The sequence below is a fragment of the Octopus sinensis genome, linkage group LG15 (assembly GCF_006345805.1).
Source record: "Octopus sinensis linkage group LG15, ASM634580v1, whole genome shotgun sequence".
Lineage (NCBI taxonomy): Eukaryota > Metazoa > Mollusca > Cephalopoda > Octopoda > Octopodidae > Octopus > Octopus sinensis.
Genome location: NC_043011.1, coordinates 40,257,136 through 40,283,091, shown reverse-complemented (window position 1 = coordinate 40,283,091; position 25,956 = coordinate 40,257,136). Strand labels below are relative to the sequence as shown.

At 34.6% G+C, this 25,956-nt stretch overlaps 1 protein-coding gene across 10 annotated transcripts in view; it reads right to left on the bottom strand.

Moving 5' to 3' along the window:
* The window catches only part of LOC115219831 (wiskott-Aldrich syndrome protein family member 3), a 178,171-nt gene that overhangs the window by 86,225 nt on the left and 65,990 nt on the right, over nucleotides 1-25,956 (bottom strand). For 9 of the 10 annotated variants that reach the window (XM_036509641.1, XM_036509640.1, XM_036509644.1 and 6 more), the window contains one exon: nucleotides 4,691-4,765. The exons of the other annotated variant lie outside the window; for it this stretch is intronic. In XM_036509641.1, the coding sequence (XP_036365534.1) occupies nucleotides 4,691-4,765 (75 nt within the window). The remainder of the gene's footprint in view (nucleotides 1-4,690; nucleotides 4,766-25,956) is intronic. 10 annotated transcript variants of the gene reach the window in all.

Below are 25,956 nucleotides of genomic sequence, written 5' to 3'. Positions count from 1 at the left end.
AGTGCGTTTGCATAGCCATACTACTACCCAGAAAATGAATTTTTTTTAAAAACGCTACGAACGCATCAATGGCCTATGCTCCAAAAGGCTTACATAAGTATATGAACATTTAGTATCTTGTAGGTAATAGCAAAGCATTCAGCCTGGAGTAACAGTGAATTAGATAATGCTAGTTTTCCCAGGCAGAGAGAGAGATCCACCATGGACAATAGTAAAGTAGTTTATGAGAATACCTCAATGAAGATAAGATGCTTAAAGACGTGCTCTAGTGAAAGATTGTGGGCCATGGGGACATAAAGCTGTCACTGAGAAACTATACTTCATTTTTATCTCACAAACAGTTTAGATTATCTCACAAATAATTTAGACAGAAGCTATTTTGTCAACTGGAATTATGAACTTGTATCAAGAGCAGAGAACAAATTAGATTTGCAGTTCTAAAACTAGTCTGAGCCTTAGAATTGCTGGATTCAGTGGAATCACATGAAATGAGCGTACCATGGAACAATTATACAAGAGTGAGAAGAAAACTGTATTTCGTGTAAAAAAAAAAAAGTTTCTCAAAACATTTTATCTTAATTGTAACTAATAGTACAAATTATCATAGGCATCCACACACACTACCAGCTGGTTACAGACTAATAAAAATGCTGCATTTTACAGGTGGGCAAAATGCAAGAATTCTGGAATCTTATTTTGCAGCCTTAACCATTGGATTTTTAAAGCCATCACCAAAGTGAAGAAAAGAAATTACTGAACTTAGTTTCTTAAGCGACTTTGAAGTAAGAGATGGTCTGAAAAGTTACACATGCTGAAGGACGGTCAATATTATATCCAGCAAGTATCTTTAGTTCTTTTGTCAATGAATTTGGCATTATGATTATCTTGCATCAAATTGGGACTAGCCAATGATAAAAGTTGTATATTCCTTGTTCTATCATAATTCTGGGGTATTAAAATTCATATAAATATTCCTGTGAACCATGTGTGATAACACATATGTGATCCTTAATTTCTATGAATGAACATGTCAGGTACAACTGATACCTCCATATTCCTGGATATGGTGTGCAGTCTCACATGGTCTTCAGTGAAAACAGAAAACTATTTCAATTATTAAAGTAAGCATGGACTTCAATGCAATTTAAAGTTACAATTGTGTTACAGATGTGTTGACTTCTACATGAAAGATTTATAAATGAGGGGCAGTAAGGGGTTACAAACACCAAAAAGTGCTGCAAGGGTTTGAGCTGAGATAAGTTGAAACTTTGCACCCACCATAAACATATCTGCATACAGTTATTAACACACCACACACAATCTTAGATATAAACATGTTTATGTACACAAACACATATACACACACAAACAAGTTTACATACAAAGACATATATGCACAACATATACACACACACACACTAATACACAATATGTACACGTGTAAATAAACAATATTTAAACACACACATATACACACAATATGTATATACACAATTATACAATATGTAGACACACGTATATAGACAATATATAGACACACATATATACACACATGTATATACACATATACACACACATGCATATTCACATACATGTATACACACATCTACACGTACACCCACATATAGATAAAACACTTCTATTCCAACGACATCCTCAACCAATTCTTAAATGTAATTCTTATGAAGTGGCTTGAATATTATTTTTTTTCCTTTTCCATTCTCTCCATCCTTACACTGTCAAAAAAAAATCAAATGAACTACAACAGAATTCAAATATGTAATTTACTCTAAATGATTTCCTAAAGTGAGCACACTTATGACCTAAATAAAAAATAAAACTGTGCCACATGGGCGATAAAACAAGTACAAAGAAATCCTTTAATGAAGGAAATGGGACATGGAGTAATGGACATGGAGGAGATATCATTATGCTGTGTTATGTAACTGTACTTATGATTTGTATAACCCTAAATGTAAAAAAAAAAACCCAGAAAAATTAAACCTTGCAGAATCACCCTAATATGGAAAAACACCAGGCTTTTCAATTAAATCCAAAATTATGACACAGATTCCTGAGAAGAAAAAGAGAGAAAGAATGAAAAAGGAAATTTCCAACCATGATAGTCTAAGTTAAATTTCACCTTAATCTCAACCAAATTTTGAACTTATACATATGACAAAATGCTGGCAAAAGAGCTACAATTACACATACAAAAAGAAATTTACAATGCCAAAAGGATGACTTTGATTAACTTTCATTGAAAATCCAAAGAATAGAAAAATCACGAAATACAACAGACAGACAGACTAATAGTTTCTGGAAGTCAAGAACTGCTACAAACATCTTTAACAAGGCTCCTCAATGAACTGTATAGTCTTTCAATACAAACATTGTGGTTCACACATCAAGACATCCATTCCAGTGTTTCAACATTCTGCATTCAGTGGGAATTCCTTTCATGTTGAAAGTGTATCAATGATAACTAAAAACTATCATCAGAAGTACCCATCACACAAGGAAATCAACAGCCGAAAACAGAGCAAAGGGGAGGAGATGGAGAGACATACTATAAAAGAACTGTTGTAGTAAAAAGTATTGATAAAAAATAAAACGAAAATTTTGATAAGAAATAATGAGAGAAATTACATAAAACTAATTCTAGCTACAGACCGAGATTCCCAATGATAACCTAATTTTTTTAAAGTCTCTTACACTCATGGCCAACAAAAGGATTACTCTTTATATATATGGGTAGGTGTCCGTAAGTGTAAGTGTGTGTATATATATATATATATATATATATATATATATAAAGGAGGGGTGGGCTCTGAAAGGGGTTTCAGGGAGTAGCGTCCCTGTTTTCCTGAGCTAGTTTTCCACTACATTCCTTAAAAAAAATCATGGCAGAGGCCTTAGTCTCAGGACCACTCATGACTAGAAACTGAGGTAGGGGGGAAGCAAGGGCATGCTCTCCATAGAAAATCCAGCTGCAAGAAAGCCTCATGATAGCAAAGAGGTTACTAAGGCATTGACGTAGATCTGGCCACCACTGTTAACAGGAATAAAACCCGAATTTTAAACACTGGATGATGATGATCTGAGTAGGTACAATGCTGCTGCCCGAGGAGATAACTTTAGCAGGGTGTGAATGAAGGTAAGGAAAGATATACACATACAATCCTTCCTGCATGAACTCATATGGTGTGCACACATACACAGACTAGCAGTGTATATATATATATATATATATATTTTTTATTATATAGAAGGAGCTTCTACAGGACTAGTACTGTTTCATTCAAGAGAAATCTTGAAGATTTCTCTTGAATGAAACAGTACTAGTCCTGTAGAGCTCCTTCTATATAATAAATTAATTTTACTCTGCTATGTATTGAGTACCTTACTTACTGTGGTTAACCCCGGATCAACCCGGGACCTACATATATATATATATATATATATATAGCAAAAGGTGGGAGGAACAGCTAACTGTGTATCTATATTGTTATGGCTTCTACATAATCAAGGCGAAACATCAATAATCTTCACTAAATAATTAATTAGCCAGTACAAGATCATTCTAATTAATTATACCAAGTAACTAATTACTTGGCACTCTCACTGCCACAGAAATAAAATGGAAAAATAAAATTAAAATAAATCAATAACAGCTATTCGATAACTGATGACCATGAAACACCTCCTCCTCTTTAGTTTATCTCTGATATCAAAATACAAGACTGACAGCTGAAATTCCAACACCTGAATATTTCAAAACTGAATCGATTTACAGATATGAGCACACGCATATATGTGCATGTGTGTGTGTGTATATATATATATATATATATATATATATATATATACATACACACACAAACACATGTACATACTATCTCATACAAATGCACACATACAAATTGGTAGCTAAAAGGATAAAGAATTTGAATAAAGGCAAAGAGAACATCAACCGGAAAAAAAATGACCAATAACTCTATAACTCTTACGAAAATGGAGAAGGAGAGAGGGAAACCAACAATATGAAGAATTCATAGTAAGGTGACAAGTGAAGGGATAAAATAATGACCAAATCTGAAAGACAACAATAAAAAAAAAAAATGAAAAAAAAAAGATAAAAAAAACATCCAAGCAGACAGAACAAGGCAATTCTTATGGATTTTTAGCAATACAGCAGTTGTAGTAGTGTTCACCACTGAGCAACAACAAATGATGAAGTGGAGGAGGGAGTATATTATTGTAAAAAAAAATTAAAAGAAAAATGAAAGCAAGCAGGAAAAAAAATGAAAATGACAGCCAGAGGATGGGGGGAAGGGGATGGTGATCAGTGCATTGACAAAGGGAGGCAAATATGGAAGGAAGGAGACAAATCTCAGAGAGACTTCGGAGAAAAGTTTTGACTATCACATTTTCTCGCGCTCTCCTCCTCCTCCTTCTCTCTCTTCCTCTCTCACACACGCACATGCACTCTTTCTTGCTTGCTTATTGCATTCACTCATTTAACAAACAAAAATAATAATAATAATAATAATAATGATAATGTCATTCCAGTACAGACCAGGTCTACAAAACTCGAACAAATACATGAAACAGAAAAAAAAGGAAAAAAAAAAAAAACAAACAAATGGAATATACAAGAATGTCTACCACCAAAAAAATAGATGCATACTTCTGGAAAATTTGCGGATATCAAAATCCGGATATTTGGATGTTATTTCACAAAGTATTCCTTTCATAAAATGATCTGGAAAAAGTAGAAAGAAAGAGATGAAAGAAGAAAACATGAAATAAAGCAAATTTATTATTTCTTTTTGGGTTTTCCCTCTTTTTTTTTAAATTTCATTTTACGAGTTTGTTTTATTGTCAAATTTCCTCGCATCTTCTAAGATTCAAGACAATAACAATTCATGTGGTCTCAGTCAAAGAAATACATTTTTCAGGTCTGGTTTGTTCGTCTTTTCTTCAATTATTAAAACAATGCTCACAAGCGCATCTTGAAGTCTGAACAATAAATCCCATTTTTTTTTCTCCCCTGCTCTGACTTGAAGTCGGTGCAGGACAAGACAATCTATAAAAATCAATGCAATTTCGCCAAAAGGACCTTCAAATACATGGCTGTGTTGCCCAAAGCATCATTTTTAGCAATCACATTTATACTCAAGTGATCAATTTACAAGTTAGCAATATTTTTTCATCAATGAATTGTTATACTTTTCAAGATTTTTCTCATCCTTGTGAAACCACTTTCACCTGTAGAAGTATTAGATACAGTAGGGGTATTAGCAGTGGTGGTGGTGTACTCCATATCCATTTCCAAACCATCCTGATGAAACTACTTAAGCAATGTGAACACCAACATTTTTTCCGTTTTTCTTTTGGTATATATCAAAACTTCTTCACAGTGGCATTGCCAGAAAACCAACCAAAGAGCTGGAGAAAAGAAGTTTGTCTTGAAAGAAAAACCAACAAACAAAACAAATCTATCGCTGCAAAAACCTCATCACCAGAAATCTTAGAATTTATGATTTAAAATGTTTGGTTGTATGAATTTATATTTAGTGAACTATGCTTTAAAAAAAAAAATCTCAACCAAAATAACAATGACTTATACAAATTTTCTTCATCCGATTATTAATAAAATAAACAAGTAAATAAATAATGGTAAACAAAGACTGAGGAGCTTGAGAACTGGTCGGAGTAAGTAACACCTAGTATAAAGGTTATAAGTTTCTCACTAATCACAGAAAACACAACAGAGCATCTATGAAGCTGTGTGAAGGAAACAAACATTTTATTTTGTATTCTATTATTCACCAATCCATAAGCTCTAAATTCCGATAAGCATAAAGAGACAATTATTTCTGTTCACTTAGCCATAAACTGATCGATAAGATTCATTCAACTAGACAATATTAACTTCCCACAAAACCGTGAGGGTAGGAGAGGATTGGAAAATATATTTTCATATTATATATATATCTAAGTTTATATATATATATATATATATATATATATATGAAAATATATAAATAAATTAAAAACCAACCAATATGTGGTTGTGTGTGTGTGTGCGCGTGCATGATAAAGAAAGCTGTATTATTTCCACTCTTGTGATGCCGGTTTCTACACATCCAAACACAATTCAATTTACACACAATGTTATCAGGGAAAGAATTCACAGAATAGGATGGAGGGGGTATTTTACTATAAAAATAGTGCTATTTCAACCTATAACATCTGTGAGCGTGCAAGTGTGTGTGTGTCTTTTTTCCAAAAGAGGTGGGAGGGGCACTACACATTTCACAGTCAATAAAATATATACCATAATTAAAATGAGCAAAAGGGAAATAATCACAAGAGGGTTATAGGCAATGAATTTTGATATATGAATAAAGGGATCATTTTGAATGACCTAAGCATAAAAAAAAAAAAATCACTGTAATTGCTTAGTTGGATACAGGAAACAAAAACCTAGAGATAACTGTTAGCAACTCACAAAAAGGGGGCAGATAATTTATGATTTCCAGAAATTATTAATTAATTTTGCAAAATTGATTTACATAAAGGTCTAGTATGGCACTGAGGTTAACAAACTTGCTTTGCGACCATGAGGTTTTAGTTTCAATTTCACTGCATGGCACCTTCAGCATGAGTTTTCTACTACAGCTGTAGACCAACCAATGCCTTTTGGGTGAATTTGGTAGATGGAAACTATGTGGAAGCCTATCATCTGTGTGCGTGAGTGTGTGCATCATCAACTCTTGTCAAATGGTGTTGATTTATTTACATCCCTATGAGATAGCAATTCAGCAAAATGGAGCAAAGAATAAATACCAGGCCAGGAAACATTTTTTGCATGTTGATATATCAGCCAGTGAGGAACTGAATTTTGAATTCAGAAAAAAAAAATCATTCCACATCAAGTGAGATCTATCATGAAACTGTAAAACTGTTCAAAACTATAATGATTCTTCAAAATTTACAAAGTAACTCTTTTTTCTTTTTAAGAAATCTTAAAAAAAAAAAAAAAAAATTAAACACCATTGTTTTGTCAGTGGAAGTTGTTTTAGCAACAACTAAAAGATGTTTAAAAGGGAGAAATGATGAAAGATTATTCCTAGCAACCGTTATTATTTAGAGTGATAACTAAGTAAAATAGGTTTTCATACTGTTGCATTGGCAGCTAAGCAAGCAACACCACCAAGCTTACTTGATGTATATGGTGGTTTTTGGACAACCTGCAGGATGAAAAACAAGACAAGTCAAAGAGTGGGCAAAGCCAGGAGAGTCAATGGCCATCCAGTTATGTGATAGATAGATTTACATATATGCATGAGGACTTTAACATTTCTGGTTTGTGCCTAGGTGCACATTTAACCAAGGTTGAACTCAATGGCATGGTAAAGGCAACTAACCCAGGAGATGGAGAACATCAATAGAAAAGGCTAAGGTATGTTGTTCACTGAATTTGTACCAAACAGTAGCACCAATTTTGTGCTGTAAGTATATCCAAAAACTGATCCAAAAGGCTGGTCCTACACAAGTTTTCATTTGCTACCGGAAAGATATCATTTGTGTGGGTAGGCAATACTTATGTTGGCTAAACATCATACATCAAAGCTGACAAGAGAATCTACTATCATATATATATATATATATATATACAGAGAGAGAGGGAGAGAGAGAGAGAAAGAGATGAAAGACAAACAGTGGAGACAAAGTGAGGGAAACAGAAAGAAACTAATTAAAAGGAACTTATAGAGAAATAAAGGATATCGAGAGAGGAAAATGACAAACAGAATAATAATGACTTCAAAGATTGGCACAAGATAAGCAACTTTGGGATAGGGCAATGCTGATTATATCAATCCAAGTTATGAACTGGTACTTGTTTTGCCAACCTCAAAATTGAACTTGGTGGAATTTGAACTCAGAACGTAAAGATGAATGAAATGCCGCTAAGTGTTCTGCCAGTTTGCTGTCTAAATAATAACAGCAATCCTTTCTAACTTTGACGCAGCTCTGAAATTTCGGGAACAAAGGTACTCTCATTAGATCAGGATGTCATTTTGATGGATGTCATTGTTTCAACATAAAAATTTCAATATTAATAAATGACTAGGTCCAACAAAAGTTATGCTTGAATTTGGATATCTTCTTCATTTACAAAGCCCTTAAAATAATTTAATCACACTCCAATACGACTACTCTCAAGAAGAGGAAGTTTCCATGAACAATGCAAAAGAGGAGAAAGTATAACAGGTAAAGAATAACTAATGAGCTTCCATAATCCTGATCTACCCAATTTCACTCAGACAGCTTGGATTGACCAAGCATAATGGTAAAGACACTAGCCCAAAGTGATGTGCAGTGGGGTGGAAATTAGAATCACATGATTGAGAAGAGAACCTCTTAATCACACATTTGTATGAAACAAAAAGGCCAAAAGTAAACTAGATTAATGAAGCATACTGAAAACCATCGATTCTTTCTTGCTCAAAATAGCATGCAGTGAGCTGGAACTTGGAATCACTTGATTAAGAGAACTTCCTTATCACATGACCATGCCTGTGTCCGTGTATATCATGTCAAACAAAAGCCAAAAGTAAACTAGATTAATCAAGCATTCAAAGAATCAACAAAAATCTTTCTTCCTGCAAGAACAGAATCCTATGTTTATTGACAAAAGTACCAGTTATAATATACAATGCAAATCAACTATTGCAGTTTTACAACTGCAAGCCTTTTGATTGACTTCTATATTTCTCAAGATTAGAAATATCTTGAAGAATTGCTATGGAATGAATTATCATTCCATATAATTAAACATTTACTCTTATATTCCAACTACAAAGTATTCTCAACATGTTAGACTGAAGCTAAGTAGTACGCCGCATTGCCTAGGGACACCAAACTACCATAGTAATGTTTAAACTTATGACCTGGTGGTCATTAGTGCAGCAACAACCTAGCTCTCCTTTACAATGGGAAAGCCAAACATAAAAAAAGAAAAACAAAAAAAAAAACAAAAAAAAACAATTAACAAAGAAAGAAACAAAACTTTCTGCTGAGGAAGGAAATCCTTATCTTAGGGGAGTAATTAAAACTGCAACACATCAAAGAAAGACTAATAGCGATAAGCCAGAGAAAGTTAATTACAGATACACATACATTAGCTCCAGTCTTTACACATTAGCTCAGTGTTTCAAAGTCCGCTAGGCTATGTTAGTTTACATAACAGGAACAGCAAACAACAGCCATTTGGCTTCACTGATAGTAATGAACTGAAAGGCCAACACCAGTGCCAAAACAGAAAAAAAACAAACTTAGTAACCAGCCTGAGAACTTTAAAGCTCTAGAGAGAGAAAATAACAGAAAAAAGAAATCCTAAAAGAACAAACAAACATTTAATCACTTAGAATACACAGTTTTTAATGTTGGATAATGAATACAAGTGAACTAGAAGTAAACGAGAGAGACTTATGGGCATCTAAGGTGGCAAGTATTCTGATGTAGTAGTAGTATAGAGGGAGAGAGAGAAAAAAAGTGTGTATGTGTGTGTGAACGTGAAATGCTCAAGTGTATGAAGGGAAAGGATAACCTTAATATAAGCTCCGTTCTAAAATACGCTAACTAATCCATGTGAATAAATACGTAAACTAAAACAACCAGAGAGAGAGAGAGAGAGAGTGTGTGTGTGTGTGTGTGTGTGTGATGAATCAAGTGCAACAGAATGAGAGTGCAGGTGTGCAAGATTATGTAAGTGCATGAGAGAGAGAGAAAGTGTGTGTGTGTGTGTGTGTGCATAGGTGCACACAAGAGTGTGTAGGTGGGCGCAAGAAAGATAGACTGCAGGTGCGCAAGCAAGAGGGAGAATATGCGTGCATGCAAGCAGAGAAAAGACGAGAAGAGTTACGGAAAGTGTGCATAAATCTATGTGACAGTTTGTGTGTGTGTGTGTGTGTGCAATGGGTAACTAAAACATTACAATGCTCAGATGATTTGGTGTGTATCTATTTACACATATATATGTAACTATTGGTCAATGTGTGCATGTGAACAGTGTGTGTACACATATGCAGTTAATAAGTATTCGCTGTGTGGGTGTCAGTTATTCCATTTATCTCTCTCTCTCTCTCTTTCTAGAGTTGATACAATCACAGCTGGGCTAAGCACGGCAAACATTTGTAGCCTTCAAAGTGATAGATTTCCAATTACGTAGACTAAAATGTTTACAAATATTGAAAATGATGCCAAAATTTACAACTCTCAAAAAACAAAAATATATGAATTAGCTTATTTTTGCTTTATGCTTTTTCTAGCACAATAAATAGTTGCTAGAGAGAGAGAAAAATAGGGAAAACACTGTAGGAGTATATTAGTCGCAGATAAATCAAAAGATAATGATTGTAGACAAATTAATTAAAGTAGGGTTCCAGCATGGCCAAGATGCCTAACATGAACTACAGGGAATTAATTTAGCATTAACATTTAATGCAAGGAGCATCAAAAAGCTAACCAGAAATAAATGAATGGCGAGAATAAAAACAATACCTGTCAGTGATTAACAATTTTAATTATTCCAGCAATTAAGGGAGACAATTCCAAGCATTTTAGTGTTATTACAGCCTCATTAGCAAAGCAATACCTTCACTGTATCTGCCCAAGTAGTATGGGAATGACCACTAAGTACATGTAGAAGACGCTATGTTGGTTTGCAGGAATTGTTTAGAAACTAAGAACTCCAATCCAGACATCATTTCATAATAGTTAAGTGTTAACCTATTTAATGCAGACAAATTTTTTTTAAATATATAAAGAAGAAAAATACAACCCTTGAAAAACTATATTTCTTATTAAATATACAGCTGTCATAGTAGAATTAATTTTGAAAATTATCAAGATTTTGCAATTTATTCAGTGAAACAACTTCTTTCAATATTCAGTTGGAACACAACTTTAACATTTCCTTATATAAAATCATTAGTGACGGTTCTAATTTCAGTATGAAACCTTAAAAATGAGAGAGCTTTCAAAGAACTGAAAGTGGTAAGTCATCTTGTGTAGGGTGGTATCAAAAGAGTCAAAAAATTTCAGAAAAGTGTTGTCACCTCAGAAGTCTGTTTGCCAAGTAAAAAAAAAATAAATTAGAAACGAAAAAAATGTAATTTCCATAATTTTTTTTTTAATCATAGTAGTAGACATAGTAGTACAGAACGATTGCTTAATTAGGTATTTTAAAATTTTAGTTAAACAAAATCAAGTGTCTTGCCTAAAGACATAATGCCAAGCCTGAAGAAAGACACAAATTGAAAACTCAGACATCAGACACTTTTTCCTTCAACAGAAATCAATGTATGTCAGTATGTATGAATGTATACACATATATACACTTGCACACTCATTTAGTAACAAAGCAGATGAAGTATTCAATACTACCAGAAAGGTAGATAATTCTTTTTAAAAAAACTGTTACTTGTCCGGTACCAAAGGTTCCCTGTAGACAAATATTCTTTTACTGGTTTCAGTCATTTGACAGTAACCATGCTGGAGCACCACTTTTAGTTGAACATATTGACCTCAGGACTTATTCTCTACAAGCCTATTAATTATTCTATTGGTCTCTTTTGCCAAACCGCTAAGTTACGGGGACGTAAACTCACCAGCATTAGTTACCAAGTGATAGTGGGAGGGGGCACAAACGCAGACCTACACACACACACACTACATATATATATATATATATATATAGATATATCGCTTGCCAGCCTCCTCTGGCCCCTGTGCCGGTGGCACGTAAAAAACACCCACTACATTCATGGAGTGGTTGGTGTTAGGAAGGGCATCCAGCTGTAGAAATACTGCCAGATCAGACTGGAGCCTGCTGCAGCCTCCTGGCTTCCCAGACCCCGGTCGAACCGTCCAACCAATGCTAGCATGGAAAACGGACGTTAAACGATGATGATGATGATGATATTTATATATATATATATATATATATATATATATATATATACACACACACACACACACACACATATACGACAGGCTTCTTTCAGTTTCCATCTACCAAATCCAGTCACAAGGCTTTGGTTGGCCCAAGACTATAGTAGAAGACACTTGCCCAACATGCCACACACAGAGGAACTGAACCAGGAACCATGTGGTTAGTAAGCAAGCTACTTATTACACCGCCAGTATTTTTTTTTTTTCCTAGCCAGAATGCTAAATACATATGACACTCCACTACTGAAGCCAACATTCTTAGTTTTAATAGCAGAGTTATTCAGATTTTGAATCCAGATTGAAAAAATACTGATGTCTGTCAGCAAGAAACCTTTGGTGCTAGAACAGGAACAAAAAGTTATTAAAATGTACTCACACACAAATGAATTAAAACAATGGAAATTTTTCTGAAAATTAAAATTTTGAATGCTAATTGTTCTAGATATTGGAAAAAAAGTGTAGTTTTCTTAAGTAACACACCACAACTAGCCGTCAAAAAGCTTCTGTCCTCATCTAAAATATGCAGTGATCTTGTTTAATGTGAAGTTAATCAATTGCAGTTCCACTCAAGGAACACAGACACCCAATGTAACACCACCACTTAACCCTTTAGCATACAGATTATTGTCTAATGTAATACTTATTTATTCCGCATTGTTTTGAATTAATCCTGCATTATTTTGTAGTTTTAAGATTTCAGTGATGTGGTTATTTTTAGAATGACCTTGCAGGCTAGGGGAAGAGGTTGAATCTGGTTGGTTTGGACACAAAACATGTAGAATATTTTGGCTGAATGCAAAAGGGTTAAACACTACCTTCTTACAAATTCAAACACAATTCACAACTTTAATATTCATATTCTTAAAAAAAAAAAAAAATTAGAGGAAGTAATTAAGAATTACTTGAAAGAATATCTGAATATTGTAAAATTTTGTAACTCAAGTAATTTACTCAAATGCTTTTAGTAACACAGAAACTATACCCTCATTTATTATTTATCTAGGTATACAATCACAAAGTTGTGGGTTTGATTTCTAGACTTGGCAGTGCAGTGTGTCCTTCAGCAAGGCACTTCATTTCAGATTGTTCCCATATACTCAGCAAAAATGAGGACCAGCCAAGTTCTGGTGTAGGCCTTCTCTCTAGCTAACACACACACACACACCCTTGATGTCACATTGGGTCAGGAGTAGATGGGTGGAGAGTGTGTCTATACCTGCTTGTGATGGGAGATAGGCTCAAAACAATTGTCAGTATGGTACATGCTACCAAGTCATCTTCAATTAAGAATAACAGCTGCAGTATATGTGCTGTGCCATTCCTATGACTATAAATATTCTCTCATCTTTTGATGATGACATTTTCCAAATTATATATCACCAGGAAATAGCAATGGTAATATTAAAATACATATAAAAAACAAAACTGTAAAATAAGAAAATTCATATATCATTTAAATGATAGAGTAATTTCCCTATGATCCTCTATATACATACATCCTTATGTGTGTATATACATAAACACACACACACATTTTTATAGTCCTTTCTTTCATAGGCAGATTTTTAGGATGAGAAAGCAACAGTTGAGAACTTTACAATACTTGCCACAATAATAACAACTCTTGTCTTTTTACCTTCTATGGTACACTAGCCACCCCATAACTTTATGAAACATTCAATCAGAGATAGAAGCAGCGGTGAAATCAACTTAGCAAGAACTGACCTCTCTTTTGTCATGAAGTAATCTTAAAGAAAGCAAATCATCCAATAATTAATGGTTTCTCATTTAAGCACCAGGTCAGCAATTTTAAGAAAGAGTTAATTGATACTATCAACTCCAGTATTGGTACTTTATTTCAACAACCCTGGATGGATAAAAGGCAAAGTTGACTCCAGCTAGAAGAAATACTACAAAGTTACTGACTCATTCTATATTTAAGAGATGAGAAATTATGTACATTATTTACATTTCATGGATATTTGTCCTCATCTTGTTTGTTGCTAACACATTTCAGCTGATATATTCTCCAGCCTTCATCAGGTGTCTTGGGGAAACTTCAAACCACTACGCCATATGCCCATGGGCATATGGCATAATGGTTGAGAGCATGGGCTACTAACCCCAAGATTCTGAGTTCAATTCCAGGCAGTGACCTGAATAATAACAACAACATCGAAAAATACCTTAGGAATAAGAACCCAGGTTCGAAATTTTCCCAAGACACCTGATGAAGGCTGGAGAGTATATCAGCTGAAACGTTGTGTTAGCAACAAACAAGATGATGACAAATATCTGTCAAATGTAAATAATGTACTCTACTGACTACCAATTCACTGCCCTTAAGCTAAAAAATAATGATTCCAAATTTTGGTACAAGGCCACCAATTTTAGGAGAGGGAATAAGTCAATTACACTGACTCAATGCTCAACTGGTACTTAATTTTTTGACACCAAAAGGATGAAAGGCAAAGTCAACACCGCAGTAGTAATTTAACTTAGAACATAGAAAGCTGGAAAAGCAAATAAAATACAACAAAGTGATCTATTCATTTCTTCTTTCTTTGGTGCTCCATGGAAACATCAGTTATACACCACATCCCAACTCTTAGCAACAAACTTAACCATTCTCATTGTACCAAGTTATGAATAGGGCTGAACCAACTTATGAGCTATAGCTTAGCACTAGCTTTGGGCAAAATCCTAGCGACCCAAGTAAATTATGAATTGCTACATGCTATTTCTAGTTATCAGGTGACTACATCACAGTTAACTGAAAGTATGTTGAGGTGAAATAGAGAAAAGGGAAATTGATACATGGAGAGAGAGGAGAGAGAGAGAGAGAGAGAGAGAGAGACTGCATCAAAAGACTGAAAATGGTTTGGCAAACAGCTTACTGTTATTCTGAAGTTCAAGGACAAGAGCATTTCTTGCCCATAGGCTCTCTGACTCTCCAGGAAAACAAGAACCCCCGAATGGAACTCTCTCGAATCAATTATCAAACTAATTTATAGAGCAAGGTAACTAATGTTTGCCATGTAGTAAAAACTCTGTCTGTCTCTCTCTGACCAACAGTCAATGATCTTTTCTGCTAACCTCAAATATCTGATGTTCTTCAGAAATAAAGGGATGATATCACCTGCCAAGGGCAAATGAAAATACACATACACACAAGCTCAATCTACCATTGTATGTCTGTGTGTGTGTGTGTGTGTAAACTCCAAGTTTCAAGTTAGTCACTGCCATAAGTTTACCAGAGTAGAAAGGATAGAATTTTTTTTTTTTTTTTTTTGGTTAAATGCTAAGAACATTGGTTTCCTCAATTGACCTTCTTCAAAAGACAGCTATAATGTAGTACACCACATATAAAATAACCTCTATCACCTCATCTTAGTGATGTGAGCAATATCAAATAAACTCTGTTTTTACTTTGAAAATGAAATGACATTTCACCTTGCAGCGTCCTCATTCTCGTTAAATTTAAGTTCTGCTATATAGCATTATCACTAGATGAGATATTTTGCAATATTTCTCAATTTTTTTCTTCTTTGAATGAACTGTATGTTCTATCACATTATCTTTTAAAAAATATATAATACCTTTTAGAAAAAAAACAAAAAAAACTTTATATCTTATGAAGTTACAATTTAACATTAAAAGCTATCACTTTCAAAATTTAAGCAAGTGCCAAAATGTAATAGTATATAAAACACTATGTGTAAGAAGAGAAAGAGATGAGATGAGACATAAAATTTATCGTTTTCTTGCTTAATAGCCAACAAACCCGATTTAAAAGTCAAACTGAAAAATAAATAAGATATGATACAAAAAGACTAAGTAATGTCTAACGTGCGTGTGTGTGTATATATATATATATATATATATATATATATATATATATATATATATATATGTATATATAAACCATTTTTAGCTTAGAGAAAATTTGGAGAAAAAAATAAAATACATTCTCCTACAGCTTAACAGCTCACAAATAAAAAAAAAATAATAAAATTTCCTCAAAGGAATTCAGTTTCCAGTTGATCATCTTTTATACATTCTAATGTGCGTGCTTCACTAATCAAAGGAGAAAGGTTCCAAGAGAAATAATACAAGACTTGTTATAGTTGAGTAATATTTGTTTACTATTTGTGATTCCAATGTTTTATACTTGTCGATGGATTATGTTTTGCTTTCTGTTTTGTTTTTATCAGAGAAATATGAGGTATATAAGTAATTGATCAGTAGACACAGGATTTATCTGTTCAAATGTTAAAAGTATGGGAGAACAGGAAGAGGAGGACAAAATACCAGAGTTGCTAATTTCATGATGTTCTGAAGAAATCCACTAGAAATGGTTTGTAGCATGTCTTTTAGAGGATATGACATACTTTTCCTTTTGATATTTTCTTCCTTTCTTTCTTGAAATCAAAAGGAATTCTTAGGAGGAAACAATCAAGCAAATGAGGAAATTGCCAACATTTACAAAATTAAATATTATGGCTAGGAACAGGCATGGCAGTAAGGTATGAAGTCAGCTTGCCAGCTACATGGCTTCAGGCTCAGTCTCACTGCATGGCACATTGGGCAAGTGTCTTCTACTATAGCTCCAGACTGACCAAAACCGTTTCTAGTGGATTTGGTTGACATAGACTAAAAGAAGCCCATCAAATATGTTTGGGCAAGTGCATTATGTCCATGACCCTTTGTCATGTGTGATAGTTGTCTCCATTATCCAAATGGCATCATCTGTTTCCGGTCTTCCGTGAACACATGCCTGGTCAAGGAGAAATATTACCTTGTTTGGAAATAGGTAAAGATTGGCGACAGGATGTAGGGCATCTGGTCAGTGAAAATCTATAGCATCTAACCTAAGCAAGCATGAAAAAATGAATGTTAAAAAAATAATAGAAGAATGCTTAAGACAACAGTTATCCACAAACATTTTACCTTGTTCTTTTCCCCGACACAAAAAATTCTACACAATGTGCATTGAACTATCTCTAAGAGACAGTGGTAATAAATAAAACTAACCAAGGATGTATCTTTTACATTTCATCTATTATGATGGCTGTGGCCTTTTACTCCTGTTCTTCTATTACTACAATGGCCTTTTACTCTGAAAACTTAATAACTCTGAATCAACCTATTTAGTACACATAGTAAAATATTCCTCTTATTCTCCATGCCCAACCAACCTCCAGTTGAGTGTAATAACACCCTTGTTTATGTTTTCCAGTAATCTACTAACCTGCATCAACAGAACATTATCAACAGCACTGGCCTCACCCACATCTCCTGATAGTAGGAAAGGGACAAGTTCTAATAAGTTATAAAGAGAGCACTTCTTTCCTCTTTAAATGAATAAAATGAAACAAAAAAAAAAGAAAAAGAAAAAAGAAAGAAAATGTAATTGGATCAATTCGGTTAATAATATATCACTGGTTATTTGTTTTATCAGTAATAAATCATGAAAAGCCTATCACTAGATTTAATGGTACTCACTATATTGGGCCATAAAACAACCAGCTGAGCCAGGAAACATGTGTGCTGATTAATTTAAGTTAATGACATCAGTTAAACAACCGTTTAAACTTTTATAATTCTTTTCTTTTTATCTCATAAGCAAGAGTCTATCCTTGAAGGGATTGTGATGTTGTTACACCTACTAGTATTTATTCACTGCAATACTTTATGGCTTCTCCCTCATTCTCAGAATCTATACTCTGCTGTAAAGGTCTAATAAAACCAAAATGTGTCCAGTGTTACCAATACACTTGCTCAAGCTCAAGCTTACTACCTCATTGTACACAGCCAGATTGAATTTCAATTACTTTAAATTTCAAAGTGATTTCTCCTGCCATCAACTACACCATATAGTTATGGTTTCCCTTGTTTTTTCTATCCTTCATTAACTAAAATTCTTTCACTCACTATGTAAGCAACAACTGTATATGTTCTTCATACAGAAAGCATTCAAGGGTAATTTCATTCGATCATTCTATAAGACAGTTCGACTCCCCATCATCCAAACAAAGAGTTAATAAAGCATGAACATCAAGTTCAACTCCTGCTGAGGTCAACTTTGTCTTTCACCCGTTTGAAATTGACAAAAAGTACCAGTCAAATATTGGAGTTGATGTAATCAGCTAAGACTTCCTACCATCAAAATTACTGATCTTGTACCTAAATTAGAAACATTAATTATAGTATTATCATTAAAGTGGTGAGCTGACAGAATCATTGGTGCATCAGACAAAATGCTTAGTTGCATTTCTTCTGGCTCTTTTACACTTCAAATTCTCCTGAGGTCTGGTACTATTTTTCATTTGTCTCAAAAGGATGAAAGGCAATCAAGTACGGGGGGGGGGGGTTTCAATGTAATCAACTTACCCACTCTCTTCAAAACTGCTGGCCTTGTTCCAAAATTATTATTATTATTGCATACAGGGTAGTGCTTAGCAGCATTTCGTCTGTCCTTACATTTTAAGTTCAAATTCACCCAAAGTCGATTTTGCCTTTTATCCTTTTGGGGTTGATAAATTAAGCATCAGTGAAACGCTGGGGGTCAATGTAATTGACTAGTCCCCTCCCCACCAAATTTCAAATCCCGTGCCTTTAGTAGAAAGGATTATTATTATAATTATTATGCACCTTACAGTAGAGGTAACCCCCAGAGCAGCTAAACATGTTACCAAGTTTCTATTGCCAGTTGGAGCAATTTATTTCCCTTATATTTCCAATGTGCTCAAAAATGCAAAGGATGTCATTAATATTCTCATTTCACCTCTTGATGAAATCTTGGCTTCACACCTCTGTTGATTAGAGTTTGAATGAAATATCTAACTCAGAGACTGTGAATCTGCATTCTGTTACTACACGATTTCTTTGATAAACTGCATGTCAGAACCACCCAAGAGTAAAATAGATATTAAAAAATGATGATGATTACAACAAAAATTGGGAGGAGAATGATGGTAGGGTAAGGATCTTTGCAATGCTGAAGGAAATGTTTTTTACTCAAGCTATCAAGAACTTACCAAACCAATGGTGTAGTAAGGGTTAAAACCTATTGTCAGCCAGCTAAACTGAGGAAAACAAAATCTGCTTCTCAACCACATGGTTTCAGATTCAAAACTTCTGGTGGTTTGTTGGGAAAGTGTTTTTTTTTCCTTTGTACCAATGCCAACCAAAGCCTTGTAAGTGGATTTGATAAATGGAAATTGAAAAAGGCCCATCATATATATTTATGTGTATATAATATGAGTGTGAGTGAACATGAATATGTTTGTATCTTGTCTTGACATCACACGATAGTTGCTAATGAATGTTGCTGATATGTGATATCATTTATTTCCAATATTCTCTGAAAACATGTCTGGCCATGTGGAAATATTACCTTGCTTGGAAACAGGTGAGGGTTGGTGTTAAAACAGGAATCCAAAAGTAGAAAACCTGCCACAATAAACTGCCCCATCCATGCAAGCATAGAAAAATGGATGCTAAAATGATGATGATGAGGATGATTGTGATTTCTGGTTAAATACATTAAATTTCACTTAATTTTTAAAATAATGAAGAATTTAGTCAACTTTGTTTCGAACAAATTAACATGCAATCTTGAAAGTTTTAACTGATGCCTCTTTAAAATGCAAAGTTTATATCAGAGCCAAGGGTGGTCTCAGGAGGGTCAGTGTGAAAAGGGTTAAGAGATAACAAAGCTATGACTATAGAAAGGTTAGAACCCATTACTATATGGTTACTACTTCAATGTCTGTAATAAACCAACAACAATGACTCCAACACAAGGTCTTGTTACATAGTGGTGGCTTGCATGTCTCAATGATTCTGAGAGCTATGTCAGCAGAGAGCAAGCTCCTGGTAGGACCTCACATGCTCAACATGTCAAAGATTAGAAAACATGTCAAATGATGGACTACCTTTTTCCTCCACCAGGGATAAAAAAATGTTTGTATAGGGTCAACACCCTACCTAGAGAAAAAGCAAAGTTACAGGAGCATTGATGACAATTCAAAACAATCAAGGCCAGTGAGAGGACCACTTGGAGTCGAGAGCAGTGGATAAGTCAATGGCTTATGCTCCACAGGGAGTGAGAGCTTATATAAGCAGTGAGTAATGATTGGGATTGCTGCATGTAACAGTCATTATACAAAGCTGCCAGCAACAGGGAGTAATAGCCACTACAGATGCTACAAAAACTTTTGGGCATGAAATAAATTATAAAATGGAAATGCAGTAGACAGATGTACTTAGAAAACTGGACAAGAACTGAACCTGCTAATTAATTGAGAAAAACTGCAGATTATTCCATGTTGTGCGTCATGGAAATATGAACTAATATCCATGCAAACAAACCTAATTGACTACACAGAAAATATTTAAAAGCAACAAACAAATTAAAAAAAAAAAAAGAATATGGCAATGAAATCCTTTAAGCTAAAAACGCAATCCCTAACTACAAACTTGTATGTACATGTACACAGATGAAGGTCAGAAACAAATAGATAAAGATAAATAGATGAAGAAACTGGTAAAATAATGGCAGAAATAACTCCCTTCCCTTTTTTTTCTTTTTTAGAACAAGATAAATCTCAGTAAGAATTACAACCTGAACTAATATAAATCACCAAGATCTGAATGATTGTGTTTCAGCTCAGCTGAAATGAAATGTAATGGTAGCATTTCTTTGTATCCTCTTGAGGATTGTGAAGGTGATGGAAAGTAGATAAGGCTAGCTTTACTACTTCCATATCAGATTTTCACCAAACACAGACACACAGAATAAGCAATGAACCATCTTTCTTTGAACAGAGATGTGGGAGGATGGAGGGAAGTCGGGGTCAGAGAGGATGGAATGGAGAGAATAACAATGTTAGAATAAAATAAAAAAGATTAGGTTTTGAGATTAAGCATGAATTCAAAATCTCCAGAATCCCTTTCTCTCTCTCTAAAACTACTGCATAACAAACTACATAAGAATATTTCCATCAACTCTTCAAGAACAAAGAGAAATAACACACAAAAAAAGGAGCAACTAAATCCAAAATAAGGGACCACTTTTTGAATTCCTAACAGATTTACATGTGCTAAATTTCTTACAAGGCTCACAGATAATGGTTGCAAGCTGGAATGGAAAAGAAGGTATAGTTGTGTCTATGCTGTCTGCCTTACTTCTTTCTCCAAAGGCATCCAATGGTAAGTGAAATGAGACAGGGCTTCAATTCGAAACCTAAACTTAATATATTACATGCTAAGCTTAACAGCTTACCTCTAATCACAATAACTGTCACTGACGAACATTTAAACCAGTGTAAATGATAACAGGTTTAAAGAAGCCCAAACACTTGTAGAATCTAGTACTGAAAGAAATCTGAAAGTTTAAACTGTCTTCATCTATTACTACATATTGGTGGCATTCATTTGTTTGGTGTCTTTCAAGTTGATACCCAACAAAAAAAATTACACAGGTCCTTCGACACAAGACATGCATAGCAATACTGATTAATTTGGCTAAAACACATTTTCACACAAAAAAAATCCAAGTTTCAATCTTTCATCTAAAACACCCAAAATAACTTGTGCTCCCCATATCTGTGTGCCTGTGTGTGAATATGTATTTCTCGGGATTCCTCTCTAATCTATTGCAAACTACAAGATTAACGAACAAGATAAACTAATCTACATTCAGACAACAAGCTTTACAACAGACTGAAGTACAATCTGGAAGCTAGCAAAACAAACCGGATATCTTATTTAAATATACACACACACACACAATAACTGTATATGTGTGTGGGCAGGTATGTATGTAAATCGATGTATATATGTGGCTAGTTGGTCAAGGTATGTACAAAAACAGCTACAATTTTGATATACAGTGGAGGAATTATTATAGTGTTGGTCATTGTTGAAACTATGTCAACATCAGATTTTGAAAAAGAGTTTCATTACTTTCAAGCCCTTACAAGCCATTTAACCCCTGGTCAGCTGTGAGTCAGTAAACCTAGTAAACAAAGCTGTTCCAGCTGGAGCCACATCAGCTGTTTTTTGTATCTTTATTTTGTATAAAGATACAAACGAAGATATTTTTGAGTGCAAGAGTCAAAAGAAAGCATCTGTAACATTTTACATGCGACATAATTGGAAATGTTTTTTGAGTGTTTTCCAGTCATATACTGTTTCTGCATACCGAATTCTTGAGGTTATTGTAGCTTTACTTAAAGCGCTACACAATGAAATTGAACCTGGACCTGCATAGTTGGAAAACGGACTTAATGTCACAAGTCATGCTGTGCCCTTACTATCCTGCCACTATCCAATATGTACTTCTTTTTCCAAATCACCATGTAATTTGAGGAAAATTTAGTCACTATTTCCAGCAAAGCATGTCAACCAACTGCATTGTGGTTCACTAACTGCCTCCAAAATCTCTTGATTTAACCTATGTACTGCTAATCAATTTATGAGCTGTAGAAGTATGTTATGGGTGTTTGTTTATGTGTGTGAGAAATAAGCATTTGAGATACTTTGCTCCAACTTCAAGATTTACTTAAAACATGTTGTTTTGACAATCACTAAAGCAATTGCATTACAGGGAAGTTTCCTTCTGCAGGTAACTCAGGGTCCACCAATGTTTTACCCCTTGGTCCATATATTTCACCTGAATGGAGCATTGAGGATAGAATGAGCCTTCATTAAAGGTATGGAAGAAAGTGCTCCTTAAAGGAATGTAAGGAAGTGTACTGAATGACTCATAATATTTGTTCTGATACCTTGTGCTCAGAGTTCAAACCCTGCTATGGTCAAATTTGTCTTTCATCCTTTTGGGATCAATTTATAAAAAAAAAGTGGAATACTATTCAGTATCTATTCCAACTATGTGCATTCTGAGTTCAAATCTCACCCTATCACCAAAAGAAAAAATAACATGACACTCCTGTCTCCATCTCTGATTGAGAGATACCGATTTGAAAAAGGACAATGAAAATAGTCTCCTTGGTTCAATTGCCAAATCAACTGCCACCACCACAGTGGTTTGAGGATGACTTTTGGCTGCTATTGCTAGCAAGTCAAACTATCATGTGAAAGCAAGGCATCAATTACTGAAAGACAAAATATAAGTACCATTACAGATTCTCTGAAGGTGTAAACAAAGCTCAAGTTAGTCTAGAGGCATTTCTATCGCCTCATCAACATGGGGGACTACTATTTTAGATGAGATAAAAGAACTGAGACATTCATCTATTTTTCTTTCCTTTCCTTTTTTTTTTTTTTTTCTGAAGGGCTTTAGTGACAACATAAGTCAAGAGAAATGACTACAAGCAGGAATTAAAAACCTGGTCATAGTCTGGGTAAGAAAAATAAAAATATCAAGTCTTATATCTCTCATTTCCTTCTGGTGAGTGAATATTCACACATTTCCTGAGCTGAGAACTAGTGAAGAGTGCTTCACAGAGCTTTAAGTAGTGAAAACTATGCACCAGGATGTATTTCAAACCTAATCTACTTAAAACAGAACTTTAGCTTCATAGGACTTTCATTAATTAAAAATTTATTTATTCATTTGCTCATCGAATTTCCTTTTTGTTATTATTATTATTATTATTATTTCCAGTTTTTTTTTCTTAAATCATTCCATTCAATGTAAACCCCCACACTTTATATTTGTCTTTGTATCATTCCCCTTATCCATTGCTTAGGCAGAAAATAAAAATCATCATTATTATTACTACAACTACTGTTTTTCAATTTTTATTTTTAATGTTATTTAATGACAAACAAGAGGAATTAGAATCAGCAAGCATTAAGGAATCAGATTAAATTTTTAATAGAAAGAAAGCTCTTTCGAGCAAAATTCTCATCATCATCTCAACCGATATAGTCATAAATGGTAATGGTGGTAGAGTGACTGAATGGCTCAGAAGGTAAGTGTCAGTCTCATAGTTTGAAATGACAAGTTTGTGGTGTCTTCTCTGAAACCCTCTGTTCTACTGTCTGTCAATTAGCAAAACAATATTGGATGCAATGAGATGATTTGGCATGGCTGTTTAGATGCTGATTATCTGGCACAGCTGACTGGACATTCAAACTATTTTAGGAACAGTATGTTTTGGGCACTGGAAGCAAACAATGCACATACATGCATGCAGAAATATATACATAAAAATAAGAGAGAGAGAGAGACGGACATATATACATGCTCAGAGAATGGGAGGAATATCAAAATGACAAACAAGTTAGAGTCACATCAGTGACACCAGACAGGTGGTGTTGAATCAGTGGTGCCAAATAGGTGGTACCAAAACTGCTGCACCAAAATTTGTCATATCCCAACAGAAAATTTCCACTCAATCTAAAATACATGATGCGAAGAATCTAAACTCATTTCATCATTCAACCAAAGAATAAGATCATAAAAAGACATCAATTCTGGCAGATAGTTGCACGTAACCCAACATACACTTCAAAGACCCAGAGTGACAGCCAACACTAGTGTACTCATTTAAGCCTAAATTCAAGTGGCAGTCTGAATTTGAGTAAGTAGTTGAGATGAAATTTCTAAATGACAGCCAACACTTCTGCAAGACTTGCTCTTAACATGAAATATGCAATGACAACTCAAACCTGAGTAAATCATAATGAAAATAAACTTCAACCTAAAGAATATATTTGAGAAGATCTGCTTAATTTGAAAAGTGAATTGTACTATCAACATTAATCATCATTATCAAACCTTGAACGTTATTGTCTCAAATCGTAAGATTCATGGGGCCAGTTACCTGATTTCCATGGCATACAAGTGACAGACACAACACTATCCCTGAACAGGATGTTAGTCTGTAACAGGATTACTCATTTACAGCTAAGTGAGCTGGGCGGTGTGAAATTATGATTTTTGCTCAAGAACACCCCAACACCAAGGCTATGCACCTATATTTGAAAGGTGCATCCTACTTACATTATAGTATAACAAATACTATTGACTCAACTAAATCATTGAAGAATTCTGTCATTGCTCTGAAAGTTTCTTTCATAGCCCAGAAAAGAAGTAGATTACTACTCGCCAAACAAGGTTGATGCTACATCTAGTTGGACCCATCATCAACATGAGCTGGAGTCACAAGTGATTCAAGTACTACAACATGCACTCATGTCCCAGCAACTTGAGGTCTAAATAATAAGGATTTTAAAAGACATGTGGGACAACCATTCTCATTACATAGAAGGGAACACTGAGCTGGGAAATGTATGAAGCACTTCATAAACCAAGTCAACAGCCCAGTATAGGTGCAGGGGTGGCTGTGTGGTAAGTAGCTTGCTTACGAACCACATGATTCCGGGTTCAGTCCCACTGCGTGGCATCTTGGGCAAGTGTCTTCTACTATAGCCTCGGGCCGACCAAAGCCTTGTGAGTGGATTTGGTAGACGGAAACTGAAAGAAGCCCGTCGTATATATGTATGTGTATATATATATATATATATGTATGTGTGTGTATATGTTTGTGTGTCTGTGTTTGTCCCCCTAGCATTGCTTGACAACCGATGCTGGTGTGTTTACGTCCCCGTCACTTAGCGGTTCAGCAACAGAGACCGATAGAATAAGTACTGGGCTTACAAAGAATAAGTTCCGGGGTCGATTTGCTCGACTAAAGGCGGTGCTCCAGCATAGCCGCAGTCAAATGACAGAAACAAGTAAAAGAGAGAGCCCAGTTTCATTTGCCATCTTAATTCACTTACACCTACAGAAGATGCAAGAATACCTTAGGTCATATACCCCAAAGAAATTAATTATGTTAATGATTATTGACAGAAACTTCTGATTAAAAAAACTAAATGATCATAGGACTTGTAAAAAAAATAATCAAGAGAATGTGCGGGTGTGTATATATGCATAATAGATCATTTTAT